The 12,424-nt window shown below is 46.8% G+C and overlaps 1 protein-coding gene across 4 annotated transcripts in view; it reads left to right on the top strand.

Annotated features, from left to right (window-relative positions):
- The window catches only part of HERC2 (HECT and RLD domain containing E3 ubiquitin protein ligase 2), a 217,205-nt gene that overhangs the window by 191,296 nt on the left and 13,485 nt on the right, over positions 1–12,424 (top strand). For all 4 annotated transcript variants that reach the window (XM_029083305.1, XM_029083306.1, XM_029083302.2 and 1 more), the window contains exons 79-85: positions 142–356; positions 2,561–2,738; positions 3,757–3,918; positions 5,188–5,279; positions 5,805–5,944; positions 7,655–7,842; positions 7,931–8,128. In XM_029083305.1, the coding sequence (XP_028939138.1) occupies positions 142–356; positions 2,561–2,738; positions 3,757–3,918; positions 5,188–5,279; positions 5,805–5,944; positions 7,655–7,842; positions 7,931–8,128 (1,173 nt within the window). The remainder of the gene's footprint in view (positions 1–141; positions 357–2,560; positions 2,739–3,756; positions 3,919–5,187; positions 5,280–5,804; positions 5,945–7,654; positions 7,843–7,930; positions 8,129–12,424) is intronic.

The raw sequence follows: 12,424 nt of genomic DNA, 5'->3' as shown, positions 1-12,424 counted from the left end.
GAGAGGTGTATTTTGACAGTTCTACATCTGGTTTCTTCACTCCCAAAGTCCAAGAGCTTTGGGCAAATTTGGCTAGTACTTGGTTGTAAAAGAGACAACAGTAAGACACGAGACAGAGTAACTGTTTATTTTCGGATTTAGCTGTACGCCACTGGGTACGGAGCTGGAGGCAGACTGGGGATTGGAGGCACCGAGTCAGTTTCCACTCCAACATTGCTGGAGTCCATTCAGCATGTCTTTGTGAAGAAAGTAGCTGTCAACTCCGGAGGGAAGCACTGCCTGGCACTGTCCTCAGAAGGCGAAGTCTATTCGTGGGGAGAGGCTGAAGATGGCAAGCTGGGGCATGGCAACAGAAGGTAATAAATCCCCGCAAGATTTTAGGATCCGGGACATGCCTCTTATAGCACCATGGTTGTTGAAAAATGCCAACTTTTAAGAAACTGTAAAAAACCTGTTAGCTTAAACTTAAAATAATCCCCCAGGTTCATTTTGGTTCCAAATTTTCATTATAGGTATCATTTAATTTTAATTGTACTTGTTATTTATTGTTTAGTGGCACTTGTTATCCTATGTTAAGCACTGTTCTAAGCACCGGAATAGATTCAAGTCAGTCAGGTCGGACACAGTCCCTGTCCCTCGTGGGCTCCCGGATTGAGTAGGAGGTGGAACAGATATTGAATTTACACAAGAGGTAACTGAGGCGCAGAGAAGTGATGTGATTCTCCCAAGGTCACACAGCAGGCAAGTGGTGGAGCTGGGTTTAGAACCCAAGTCCTCGGATTCCCAGGCCCGTGCTTTTCTCACTGGGTCACACTGCTCCTCTGCGTTATCACTTTTCCTGGTTGAGTCCAGGCTTGGACTTCTCAGGCCACAAGCTCAGCCCCGCAAAGGGCATAGTTGACTTACTGAAGACAGAAGGACCCAGGAGAGGCAACTCAGAATCTTAAAGAAGACAAAACAGAGCCCCGAAGCCATTGAAAGGGAAACAGTTTGGGCACCTGATAAAAATAGAAGGGAGAGAACATCGGGGCATGAGTCCCAAGAAGACTAGCCAGGTTCCGGTAGAGGTAAAGACAAGGGAAAGGAAGACTTGGGAGTGGGAGGTAGCTAAATAGAAGTCATAAACAGTGAGGCACAGGGACCTGGGAGAGAAAGGCAACACCTTGGAGTCCCAGCTACTTCTAGTGCCTATCAGCATTGTATTATTTATTGGGTGACCACAGATTACAGACAGAAGTAAAAGATGTGACGCCCCCCCCCATCCTCAAGGAGTTTGAATGCGGGGAGGCCACATTCATAAATTGACTGACGGATTACATTTCAGCGGGGTGTAAATACTCAGGCCTTTGACAACAGGTGGCGTATGGTGTTTTCTAAGCGTAGTTCAAGAGAGGGTTAAGGATGGGGTAAGAGCAGAGAAGAGATAACAAGAATAAACAGGAATGACTGTGTCTGAGGGAACGGAAAGTCCTCCACAAAAATTCATAACCAGAGTGCATCCCTGAGGTGAGGTTCCTGAACACAGAAATGATTTGAGAAAATATATCGATTCACTTCACATCCATGTAAATCTTTCCTTTCACCCCGGAGGGCGGTCTAATGAAAACATGACTATCTGAAGACTTTGGAAAATTGAAAGTGTTGGAGCCAGAGGAAGCTCTTACGTAAAAAAGAGGAATAACACAAAGTGAGCCATTGTTTTTGAGCAATCAAGTGCTGCCCAGAAGAATTTGAGGGATTTTGCCATGTCTAAGGCGTACGTTGTTTACAGAGTTTCCTAGAAGTCACTTCAGATGTAGGAATCCTGGCCTCCCATTCCCAGGCTTTTAAATCTCATAAGCTCCCTGAATATCCCTCCTCCCACCGAGTGCCTCCCCTCCCCCAATCCCTTGATTCAGCATTTCATGAGATTTTCAACATGGCTTATTTTTAGGGACCTGTTAGTAAAGTGTGGGTTTGTTCTCCACTGTAGGTCATTCTGTCCTTCCAGGGTTCTCCATTTAAGCTCAGATTCATAGTTCTTGATCACTGTGTACACGTCTTTAAAGCAGAGGGCTATTTGTGAAATGACAAAAATGTAGAAAGCATGTAAGAAGCAGAATGGCACAGTGGAGAGAAGATGGGCCTGGGAGTCAGAAGGTCATGGGTTCTAATCCCAGCTCCGCCACTTGTGTGCTGTGTGACCTTGGGCAAGTCACTTCACTTCTCTGTTCCTCAGTTACCTCATCTGAAAAATGAGCTCTATGTGGGTTTATTGCTGAATTGTACTTTCCAAGCACCTAGTACCATGCTCTGCACACAGTAAGCGCTCAGTAGATATGATTGAGTGAATGAATGAATGAATGACAGGGACTGTGTCCAACCCAATTTGCTGTATCCACCCCAGTGCTTAGTACAGTGCCCGGCACATAGTAAGCGCTTAACAAATACCATTTGAAAAAGAGATATGCAACTAGTTCAAAGTCAGTCACTAATTATCTTCAGCATCGACTAAGTAGATTTTGGAGCATGTATGGTACGTCTGATCAGACTTGGCATGTGTGTCCTGCTTGTTTCGCAGCCCCTGTGATCGCCCGCGGGTAGTTGAGTCCTTGCGAGGAATAGAAGTGGTGGACATCGCTGCTGGAGGAGCGCACAGCGCGTGCATCACCGTCGCGGGAGATCTTTATTCCTGGGGCAAGGGAAGATACGGTCGTCTGGGCCATGGGGACAGTGAGGATCAGCTCAAACCCAAGCTCGTAAGGAGATCCCTCTGCTCTCTACGCAAAAGTTCAAATCCATTTTCTCCCGGCGGGAGGGGAGAGGGACCGCTTTCTTCTCGTGGTTCAAAACACGGTGATATTGTTGCATGTCTGGGGATTAAACTAATGGACAGCGTTCCCCAAATAAAGAATACTTGTTTTTTTCTGGAACGTATCATCTAGCCATTGGTCAACCCAGGTTGCCGACAGCTTAGAATGGAAGTTTTTTAGGGAGCCAGCATTTCAATACTAGAGCATTTTAGTGGCTCCAGAGGAAACCACTTTGCATGAAACTGGAGCAGCCTGCAAGTAGTCAGGTTAGATTCTCCAGTGGAATGAGGACAACGGTGAAAAGCCGCAAAAACGATTTAAGTCAAGAGGCTGAGAACCATATGAATATGGTTTTTCATATCCTAGGTCTTGGTTTAATTCCGAGCTGATGTTATTGGCCAACTCGTCTCAATCCTATATTTCCTTCTGATTACAACATTTATCCTCCTTGGAGGACTAGTGGAAAATAATCTATTAAAACGGTAGCCTAAGTAAAGAAAATTTGGGGTCTCTAAGCCAAACCTGAGGATGAAAAGCCCTGCATTTAGATAAATAAATATAAATGACTCCTTTATATTTATGTCTGTCTTTCCATCTAGACTGTAAGCTCCACGTGAGCAGGGAATGGGTCTACCAATCCTGTTGGAATTTACTCTCCCAAACGCTTAGTACAGTGCTCTGCACAGCAAGCGCTCAGTAAATACCATAGATTGATGGGTTGATGCATTTGAATACTGAGGAAAGGTTAGGTGGACATTTGGTTTTTGTCCTCTTCCCCTCTGAGGGACACCCAGGGTTGTAGCAGGTTTTTTTTTATGCTTGGGTTGTCTTTGTCTCTGTAAATTGATATTCAGAGAAACAGTTCTGTTTGGGAACAACTCGCCAGTATTTGTTCTGTGGATTTAACTGCGATATTTAAAGAGTCCTTTAAGGGTAAAAATGGAGCCATTTCCTTTCCTTTCAGGTGGAAGCCCTGCAGGGCTATCGGGTGATTGACATAGCCTGTGGCAGTGGAGATGCCCAGACCCTGTGCCTCACAGACGATGACACTGTCTGGTCTTGGGGTGACGGTGATTACGGAAAACTCGGTCGCGGGGGCAGCGATGGCTGCAAAGTGCCAATGAAGGTATTCGTTCTTGGTCTTCACCGTCGGCTCTAGTCCCGGCGAATCGACATCGATAGCACTGGATCTTAGAAAGGGTACCCCCCCCCCCCCGCCCTCCCACAGAGAAGCAGTGTTGTCTAGTGGAAAGATCATGGGACTTGGATTCTAATCCCAGCCCCGCATTTGCCTGCTCGGTGACCTGGGGCAAGTCACCTAACTCCTCTGCCACAGTCTACCGGTTTGTAAAATGGGCTTGAAATGCCTGTTCTCCCTCTTCAGACTGTAAGCCGCACGTGGGACAGGGACTCTGTCTGACCTGATTAATTTGAATCTACCCCAGCACTTAGAGTGCTTGGGACTTAGTAAGCCCTTAGCGAACAAACTACTATTGATAACAGTATCATTAATTATAATAACGTGCACCGTGCATTGTGTGGCTCTTCATTTTACTGTGGTCCGTCATGAACCCTGGTTTGGGAGTGGGGAGACAGGAATGTGGGTGGAGGGATTTCAGGTCACTGAAGAAGAGTGCCTTTCCAGAGGCCCAATGGGCATGGAGGGAGAATTCCACTGACACTAGGAGAAGGCCCAAGAGCAGCAAGGTCAAGGGAAGATGAGAGAACGTTAAGAGAAACCTGTCGCTAAATGCCCTGCCGACTTTCCCTCGTGCGTCCTTTGCCAGTGGGTCCTGCCCAACCACTCTGCCCCAAGACGTTCCCTGGACAGAAGCCATCTCTCCCACAGCATCCTGCTCTGTCTCTCTGTAGTTTCTCTTTGATTGAAATTGAGCTAAAGATTGCATTCCCTATAACATGGACTGAAACTAGACCCTGAGTAAGCTGAGGGACAAGCTACCTGCTAAGACTTCATTGGAGTCTTTTCCAAGCTTTGTTTGTGGATCCCATACCTTACAGCCCTCCAGGCAGCTTTTCATTTCCCACATGCCCCAGCCTACTTTGAAGAGAGTGTAAATGATAGAATGAAATTAGCTTTTTGGACAGATGATCCCGGAAGAGCCTTTCAAAGTAGTTAAATCCAAAACAGTAATAGCATTGGGCCAGGATTCCTCCCCTTTGATTTCTTTCTTTTTTGAAGAAGAAGATACTACATAAGAACATTTTCCCCCTATAGACTGTAAGCATTTTATGGGCAGGGATTGCATCTTCCAACTCTGTTTTTACTTTCCCAAGTGCTTAGTACAATGTTCTGCACACAGTAAGCACACAGTGAATACCTTGATGGATGGTGATTCGTGGATGCAATTCCATTTAATGTGTTCTATTTCCGTAGATTGATTCCCTTACGGGCCTTGGAGTGGTGAAAGTGGAATGCGGTTCCCAGTTCTCTGTGGCTCTGACCAAATCTGGAGCAGTTTACACTTGGTGAGGACACCAAACCCATGACATGATCAATAAAACAACATGACCCTGGTTGGGCCAGGAAACACTGAGAAGCAACGTGGCATAGTGGGTAGAGCACGGGAGTCCAAAAGGCCTAGGTTCTAATCCCGGTTCCACCACGTGTGTTACGTAAGCGCTTAGTTCGGTGCTTTGCACACAGTTAAGCTCTCAATAAATACTGTTGAATGAATGAATGAGTGCCCTTGGGCAACTCACTTAAATTCTCTGGGCTTCGGTTACCTAATCTGGAAAATAGGGGGTAAGATCGTGAGCCCCATGTGGGATGGGGACTGTGTCCAACCTGATTAATCGGTGTCTGCCCCAGCATTTAGAACAGTGCTTGACATATAGTAAGCACTTACAGAGTACTATTATTATCATTATTATTACATTTGGGCATGGCCGTTAGAAGATGCCCCTCCCCAGGAAGGAGTTCATGTCTTGTCTGGGAGGGGCAGAGCGTGGAAACGGCAGAGGACCCAAAATGACTGGATTTGCTGTGTTCAGGGGCAAAGGTGATTACCATCGCCTGGGCCATGGATCAGATGACCACGTTAGACGACCTCGGCAGGTTCAAGGGCTGCAAGGAAAGAAAGTCATCGCGATTGCTACTGGCTCCCTGCATTGTGTCTGCTGCACTGAAGATGGTAAGTAGGGTTATTCTCCTGCTGCTGCTGAAGAAAACAGCGAGGACAATAAATAGTCAAGGCATTTACGTGAAGCCTACGATGGGCTGAACGCTGGGGTGGATGCAAGATAATCGAATTGGATAGAGTCACTGCCCCTTGGGGAGCTCGCAAGCTAAAGAATGGAAAGATTCCCATGGGGAAAGACCAGGCAAAACTGGACTTGAGGTTTCTGCCGTGAAAACCGTGCCGCAGTCAGAGGACCTTTCTCTTCATTTAAGCAGTACTCCTCCTTGCCAAGCCTTTGCAAACACCTAGTGCCTTGGCCAGTTTAGGTGATCTACTTGTAAGCAAGCTGTGACCAAGTTAACCTTAAACAAACTTTTCCTGGAGAGTGGGCTTGGGGTTCTAATTTAATTTCCCTAGTCAGGTAGACTGTTTGCCATCATTTCTGCCTCATTTACCCAACACATAGTTTAATACCTCATCATAAGTGTTCCCATACCGGTTCCATCTCAAAGGGTAGAGTAAGTCTGCGTTCTCTGACATTGATCAGATAGTCCCCTTGAGTGGCATCCTGGATGAATTACACCATATACGTCTGCCACGTCCCCCAGGTCGCAGTGTGTAGAGAGAGTTAAATGTGTTCCAAATTATCAGCCCACTGCAGGGTCTTAGAAACCTCTGGATGCAGTTGTAGTTTGCCAGTTGCAGACATCTTTCTTCTACCGGAGGAAATGATCACTTCAAAGGTGGGTGATTATTAGCAGTAATGATGGGAAGAGAACCCCTGGGTATTTTGGCCCAGGATGGAAGAAGCCAAGCTACATGTGCAAAGACTGGATCAGGTGGGAAAGGGCTGAAGGGAGACAGGAAGCTTCAGGAATACCTATAGCATGTTCTGCTCTGTGGCCGGTAGAAGCAGAGAGGGAAAGGAAAGAAAGCAGTGTGGCCTGGTGGCTAGAGCACGGGCCCGGAAGTCAGGAGGACTCCCTCAGTCATCAGAGAGAATTGTTACTGAATCTGTTTATTCCTTGTTGGGTGACAACACAGGTGAGTGATAGGCGGAGAGTTAGGAAACCGGAATTTTAACCTTGGCTCTGTTACTTGCCTGCTCTGTGACTTTGGGTGGATCACTTCTCTGTATCTATTTCCTCCTCTGTAAAATGAGGATGAAGCACGGGGTGTCCCTCCCTCCTAGACTGAAATTCCAGTGAGGGATGGGAACTGCGCTGGATCTGATTGTCTTACCTCTGCCCCACTGCAAGGCATGTGCTTGGTAAATAACAGAGACTTACTATCACCATCATTATCTGTGAAGCATTTTCAAAGCATTTTTCGAGGCTGGAGTAAAATCACTTGGTAAATCCTCCATCGCCTACCAGGCTCAGGCCTGGGTTAGAGGCGATATGGTGAGTTCTGTAAGCACTGGCAGAGTTTTTATAGTTGAAACATTTATCTGGGCTGTGATTTTTAGCTCTGTCCCAGGACTGTTAGAGTGTAAGTTCCGTGAGGAGAGCGACCAGGTCTTTTACCTTCATTCTGTTTTTTCAAGCACTTAGTAGAGTAAGCACTGTACTTATTCTATTACTTATACTTTTTACTAATTATCGATTAGGCCAAGAGAAAGGCCCATTTTAATCACTGTCATTTCTGGCACTAACATTCATTCCTGGAAGCCACCTCTTGCAGTATCACATATTTAGCTTTGCCTCCCTCTGTCACGTCCAGGGGAAGTTTACACGTGGGGCGATAACGACGAGGGACAGCTCGGAGATGGGACCACCAATGCCATCCAGAGACCCCGCCTGGTGGCGGCCCTCCAGGGCAAGAAGATCAACAGGGTGGCCTGCGGCTCAGCCCACACCTTGGCGTGGTCCACCAGTAAACCCGCCAATGCTGGCAAACTCCCCACCCAAGTAAGCGGAAGGCCCCTGGGAGGAGAGGTTGCCCAGAACTCTGGAAACTGACAGGGGTTTACCACTTAGCTTTGTTTTTCCTTCCTAGGTTCCCATGGAGTACAATCATCTACCAGAAATCCCAATCATCGCACTGCGCAATAGACTGCTTTTACTGCATCACATCTCTGAAGTTTTTTGTCCCTGCATCCCCATGTTTGACCTCGAAGGGCGCCTTGACGAAACCGGCCAGGGGCCTTCTGTTGGGTTTGACACTTTACGGGGAATTCTGATATCCCAAGGAAAGGTAATGCATTTACACTGGGTTTTACCAGAGAGTCAATTTGAAGAACACTGGGAGATGTGTCGGATTTCTAAGTCCTTGTGATTTCATCCAATTTGACTTTCTTCAGATTGTCTTTCCAAGTCTCGGTGAGGTTTCTCTCAAAATGTGTTTCTTCTTCCTCATAGAGTTCTTTTTCGATATTCCGTAGTGCTAGTTTCTCCTAAAGGAGAGGGATCCTCACCCAGCCTTTGAAAGGCTCACCAGCCCTTGTGCTGGTGAGAAACAAATTTGTAAAAAGCCATGTAGGTTGGAGCATATCACCTTTGGCCTGGTGGTTTTCATACTAAGCAAACTTAGGGGTCTTGGGGTGCATGATAGCCATTAAATGGGGTCAAGCCTCAAGCTGGTGGATCCTTGTGAATTATAGTAAGAAAACGAGTCTCTCAGAGTGCTGTTGGAGCTATGCAGGAGAAGCAGCGTGGCTCAGTGGAAAGAGCACGGGCTTTGGAGTCAGGGCTTATGAGTTCGAATCCCAGCTCTGCCACTTGTCGGCTGTGTGACTGTGGGCAAGTCACTTAACTTCTCTGTGCCTCAGTTCCCTCATCTGTAAAATGGGGATTAAGACTGTGAGCCCCACGTGGGACAACCTGATTCCCCTATGTCTACCCCAGCGCTTAGAACGGTGCTCGGCACATAGTAAGCGCTTAACAAATACCAACATTATTATTATTATTATTATGTCCAATTCTACTTCCTGATGTGATTCTGCCAGAATGTCCCACAAGGATACCAAAAGAATTTGGTACCAAATTTGATACCAACAGAAACGGGGAATTTAGTCAGTCAAGACAGAGCAAAAGCAAATTGACAGTGGAATCTCTGCCTCTGAGCAACTCATCTGTTTGTGGGAACAGGGAAAATGGTGCTCTGAAGGAACGCCACAGGGTACCTCTCCAGAGATACTTACTGTTTTCTGCTTCCCAAGTCTGCAGATGGTGAGAGTGCCCCCAAACAAGCTCTCCCGAAACCCGCAAAGCGGAGGAGCCCCGTAGGCTGCTAGCCATGCTAGAGTGGTGGAGACTGGGAGACTTCTGGTGGCGGGCTTGGTGAGGGAAACTTGAGGCCGGGGACCACGAGGCACCCAGTCTTCTTCCTCTGGTGGGATTACAGGAGAACTCGAGCTGATGGTGGACAAGGCAGATCCCCATCAGGAAATCTCTCCTTTCTCACTTGCTCCCTCAAGAGCACTTTGAAAGACTTCAGAAGAAAACATGAACTGAATTTAGTCAGTACTACACTAGATACAGTTGTATCTAGAAATACCAAGGTGAAAGTTAAAGTGAGAAAATGTAGATTACGCCCTGATTAACTTGTAATTGATTCCCTGGTGAGAAACTGGCCGTTAAAGAGAACAAAACAGGTTTCCCTGAGGAAAAATGTAAAGTCCATTAATGCATTACCAAGATGTAAAAAAAAAATTATCACATAAAAACTTTTTTATAGTATGCAAGCGCTTACTGTGTCAAACACTCTTCTAAGCACCGGGGTGATTTTTAAAAAGAGACTAAAATTACATGATCAAATATCCATTTAAGTATGCATAAATGAAATGGTGCTGACTGTGAAATTCATCTGGGGGTGTATATGTGTAGAGGTGGGGTCAGACATTGCCTACCCACAACGAGCTTACAGTCTAGAGGATCCAGGCTTTAATATAAAGAAAGAAATTATGGATATGTACAGAAGTGCTGTGGGGCTGAGGGAGTGGCAAATAAGGGGTGCAAAAGGATGGGCTAGAGGTGGTTGGATGAATATTCTTCTAAGAGGAAGACGTGCTTAAATCATCGAGTATGTAAAGCGATGTGCACAAAAGCGCAGCACTGGATTGTGAGCGAAATAGTGCCAAAGAGATACAAAATTGCTGAGGTGACGACTGTTGGGGGACATAATCTGGAGAGAAGAAAAATTCATCAGAGAAAGTTTCTTGGAGGGGGGAGATTTCAGAAGGGCTTTGAATATAGAGCTGAGATCTAAAGCCTTTGAAGCGGGGAGGGAATGAATATCAGGCAGGAGGAAGAGCATTAGCTAGGGGGCAGAGGTGGGAGATAGGGGAATGAGGTTCAGTGAGAAGGTGAATTTAGAAGTAATGGGAAGTGCCAGCTGGTATGGAGTGGGAGAAGATAGTTAAGAGGAAGAAAGCTAATGGTGTACCTAGAAACAGATGGCCAGGAGTTTCTGTTTGATGCAGTGAGGAGGGTTTTTAAGGAATGGAGAGATGTATGCAGAAAGATTCTATGAGTTGTGAAGTAAAGAATAGACTGCGAAGTAGTGAACCTCTGCTTTTTGGCTTAGGAGCAGGTAGCCTTGAAGCCACTAGTTTTATTAGAAACAGTTTAGGTTGTTACAATCCGTTTTCCATTCTCTTGGTTTTCCCTCCACGTGGTCAGGCCTTTTGTGTAAATGCCTGGGCCAAGAGAAGGAGCTGAGTGCCCGGAGCTGGCAGAGATAATAATAATGTTGGTATCTGTTGAGTGCTTACTATGTGCTGAGCACTGTTCTAAGTGCTGAGATAGATACAAGATTATTAGGTTTTCCCACTTAGGGCTCACAGTCTTGATCCCCATTTTAAAGATGAGGGAACTGAGGCACAGAGAAGTGAAGTGACTTGCCCAAAGTCACACAGCTGACAGGTGGCGGAGCTGGGATGACCCTGGCTCCTGTTGCTGCTGCTCTGTAAAGATTCCGACAGAACTCCGTAGCCTGGAGCGGACAGGTAGTGAGTCCCAGGCCAGCAGTTGCAGGTGGACGAGGGATTTTAATATCGTCGTTAGTGGTGTTTATTGAGTGCCTACTGAATGTGAGCACTGTACTCCACTTTTAGGAGATCACTCCAGGCAGCAGAACCCAACCACTGCCTAGGGTGACAGCTCTCCATATGGGGAGGGGAGCCGAAGTTGGGAGGAAACGAAAAGAGGGACGGGATGGAGGAGGAAGAGAAGGAGAGAGGAAGAGAAAGGAAGCCAGAAGTACAGAAGGAGGAGCACTGCCCAGGTCCTCTCGCCACACACAGAACCACGCCGGCGCCATTTTTCTTGGGCCAGCTTTTTCCGCCCAGCACAGCCTATGACCGCTGATTAGTCATAGGTCTTGGTCCAACAGTTACAGCACCGTGCCATGGGACACATGTGCTATGCAGCTCAGGAGTGTCAAGCCCCAGTCCGCGACCAGATGGGACAACCTCTCCCTAAGGGGCTTCTTCCGCTTGCAAAATAACCCCTGCCTGTGCCACCACCGAGGCATTCCTTCATTCAGTCAGTCATATTTATTGAGCGCTTACTATGGGCAGAGTGCTGTACTAAACGCTTGGAAAGCACAATACAGCAATGAAGAGAGACCCACAACTGGCAGACAGACATCAAAGCAAGTAAACAGGCATCGATATAAATTAATAGAATTATAGACTTAAGTGCTGTGTAAGTAAGTAAGAGTAAGTGCTGTGGGGCGGGGAGAGGAAGAGCAGTGGGAGCGAGTCGAGGTGACGCGGAAGGAGTGGGGAGCTGAGGAAAAGGGGGCTTGGTCTGGTAAGGCCTCCCAGGCCCCAGGGAGAGGTCCAGAATTAGGCCTACAGGGTTCTCGTTTTCTTCCTCCTCTTGTCGACTTTGGGGCAAGAGCCAGAACCATCCTCTTGGCATTATTTCTGATCATTTTTCTACTTCACGGGACAGGGCAGGCTAGCTCTGGCTGCCGACCCTGCTTGAAAAGCCCTGGGGGCCTTGTCAGTGGTGTCATCGCCCACGATGCCAAGCCCATGGGGGTAATGACGGAGTAGTCACGTATGATCAACCCCTGTCTCCCAGTCTCCCCCCTGGAGTAGTCACGTATGATCAGTCCCTGTCCATTGTGAACTTACAGTCCAATGACCAGGATAGTATTTATAAGTAGTGAGAGCAAAGGAAGGTAAAGATTACAACAGGAAGTAGTGTAAGGGTAAAACATTTCGAAGGATGCCCTCCTGTTCGGTCAAAGAAATTGTACTTTTGCCAAGTAGAGAAGCAAAAAAAAGTCAAATCTGAATAGCTTAAGAATTAATTTTACGATTGGGGCTTGTTTTGTTTCCCAATCCTCTGGGTGTGTGTGATTTGATAAAGTCTCCCAAGGGAGAAATTGGGTTGCGACAAAGCATTAGCTTGATGTTGCAGAGCGCTTAGACACCAGAACGTTCCTTTAGCTCATCCTCCAGGCCAGCCTTACCAGCTCTGCTACTGTTTTAATCTCCAGGGAGAGAGACACTGTGAATATCCCTGCTGCCTTTCTGAA

The sequence above is a fragment of the Ornithorhynchus anatinus genome, chromosome 18 (assembly GCF_004115215.2).
Source record: "Ornithorhynchus anatinus isolate Pmale09 chromosome 18, mOrnAna1.pri.v4, whole genome shotgun sequence".
Taxonomy (NCBI): domain Eukaryota; kingdom Metazoa; phylum Chordata; class Mammalia; order Monotremata; family Ornithorhynchidae; genus Ornithorhynchus; species Ornithorhynchus anatinus.
The sequence above is the reverse complement of the archived record's forward strand: the minus strand, read 5'-3'. Positions and strand labels throughout refer to the sequence as shown.